This window comes from Propithecus coquereli, unplaced genomic scaffold (assembly GCF_000956105.1).
Source record: "Propithecus coquereli isolate 6110/MARCELLA unplaced genomic scaffold, Pcoq_1.0 Scaffold3, whole genome shotgun sequence".
Taxonomy (NCBI): Eukaryota; Metazoa; Chordata; class Mammalia; order Primates; family Indriidae; genus Propithecus; species Propithecus coquereli.
In genome coordinates, this window is record NW_012148618.1 from 21,206,334 (window position 1) to 21,207,997 (window position 1,664).

General features: G+C 32.9%; 1 protein-coding gene across 1 annotated transcript in view; it reads right to left on the reverse strand.

Annotated features, from left to right (window-relative positions):
- LOC105814261 (transient receptor potential cation channel subfamily M member 7-like) overlaps positions 1 to 1,664 on the reverse strand; it is a 68,125-nt gene that overhangs the window by 41,926 nt on the left and 24,535 nt on the right. The window contains exons 4-6 of the mRNA XM_012649156.1: positions 689 to 972; positions 479 to 561; positions 108 to 313 (exon numbers count right to left, since the gene is read on the reverse strand). Of these exons, the coding sequence (XP_012504610.1) occupies positions 108 to 313; positions 479 to 561; positions 689 to 972 (573 nt within the window). The remainder of the gene's footprint in view (positions 1 to 107; positions 314 to 478; positions 562 to 688; positions 973 to 1,664) is intronic.

Below are 1,664 nucleotides of genomic sequence, written 5' to 3' on the forward strand. Positions count from 1 at the left end.
AATTTATTAATCTATAAATTAGCAGATTTCTTCATATGATTAATAACACATGAACAGCTGAGAACCTACTGGATAATTTCATCTTAGCAATATTTTAATAAATTTACCTTGTAAATCAAGTACCAGTAACTCCCCTCTTGTATATTCGTAAGTCCAGTGGCTAAAGGCTAGCATGATCTCTTCCAGTGTATTAGTTGGAATAATCTCATCACCGTTATTATTGTTGTATTTTCTAAATTCTCCAGTCATACATTCTTCTACAGCAAACCACTGTCCTGCTGAATGGCAATACAGCAGGAAAACTTCAAGGAACCTTATGAAAAATAGTTACAGGTATTACTAGCAGTTTAGTTGATAAGATTCTAATTGATCTGCAAAATGGGCAATTAAATATTCAACATCAATGATGAAGGTCAAAAGGGACTGCCATCCACATAATACACATAATAAAAGATTTCAGAAAAATTTAAAGATTTACCTTGGAGAATATGGGATGGATTTGGGTTTCATTTGATTGAAGGCAAATGTGAGCTTTTGTGCCGCTCTCTGTTGTTGAATTTCCTATAGAAGTGGTAAAAAAAAAAAAAAAATATTTAAACTAAGATTTTATTTGGTTTATTCATACTTCAAAAATGAAAAATATGAAGCTCAAATTATGTTCCACTGTTAAGCATTCACTGGCACTTACTCTGAGACAGAGATGCAGAACTGTATCTTCTTTATAAATACTTGACCATGTGTTAACCACCTCAGGAAGAAAAGATTTGATAATGTAAAGATGCCCTGACTTGAGGATATCATGCTCTGACCAGGTACACTGCACTTTGACAGCTCTTCGCAAACCTCCGCCCATCTCTTCTTTACTTAAAAACTCTATTTTGGCACAAAGTCCTAGCTGTGACCAAGAAGACATGCTGTTATTCAGTATGTTGGGTGAACTCTCTTCCAAACGATACACTGTGACAGGCTCACCTGCAACATGAATGGAAATAGTTTAAGATCAAATTATGACTCTTTAAAAATGACAAAATAAAAATTGGTAGGTATTTTTAGTTAAGATTAAGCAAGGAATGAAAGATAAAATGGACTGAGTTATAGTTTTATAAAAAGAAGTTTAAGAGCAACAAATGATAGGAAATCAAGAATGTACTTTCATAATCTCTCTGAATTCATGTGTAATGATAGACATTTTTGAAATTCTGAACATTTTTAAGAAAAACTTTTAGAAAGCAACTAAAATTCTAAACACTTTTCTGAGTTAAACTTTTAGACAGATTTGAGCTATCTGTTCCACAGATTCTGTGATATCAATTTATATACACATTCGTTACTAGACAGTGGATCAAGAACTTTTCTGAATTAGAACACACCATTGCTTCTAGACATACCAGTAATAAATTCCATACTTCTGATGCTTCCTTTTTCCAATCAAACACATCTCACCCCTGCAGTAGTTAGATTAAGAATTTATACGAAACTGACAATTCTTTATGTGATCCCACCCACATTCTACATTATAGCTAAAAATAACTGAAGGGATTATTTTTCCATTCATTCATTCATTCTTTTATTTATTTACTGGATTTACCTCTTGGAGGCACGGGTGTGAATGGAATGCTTTGTGATAACCTCATCAAGTTGTTTCTTTCCACAGCTGCATAAAA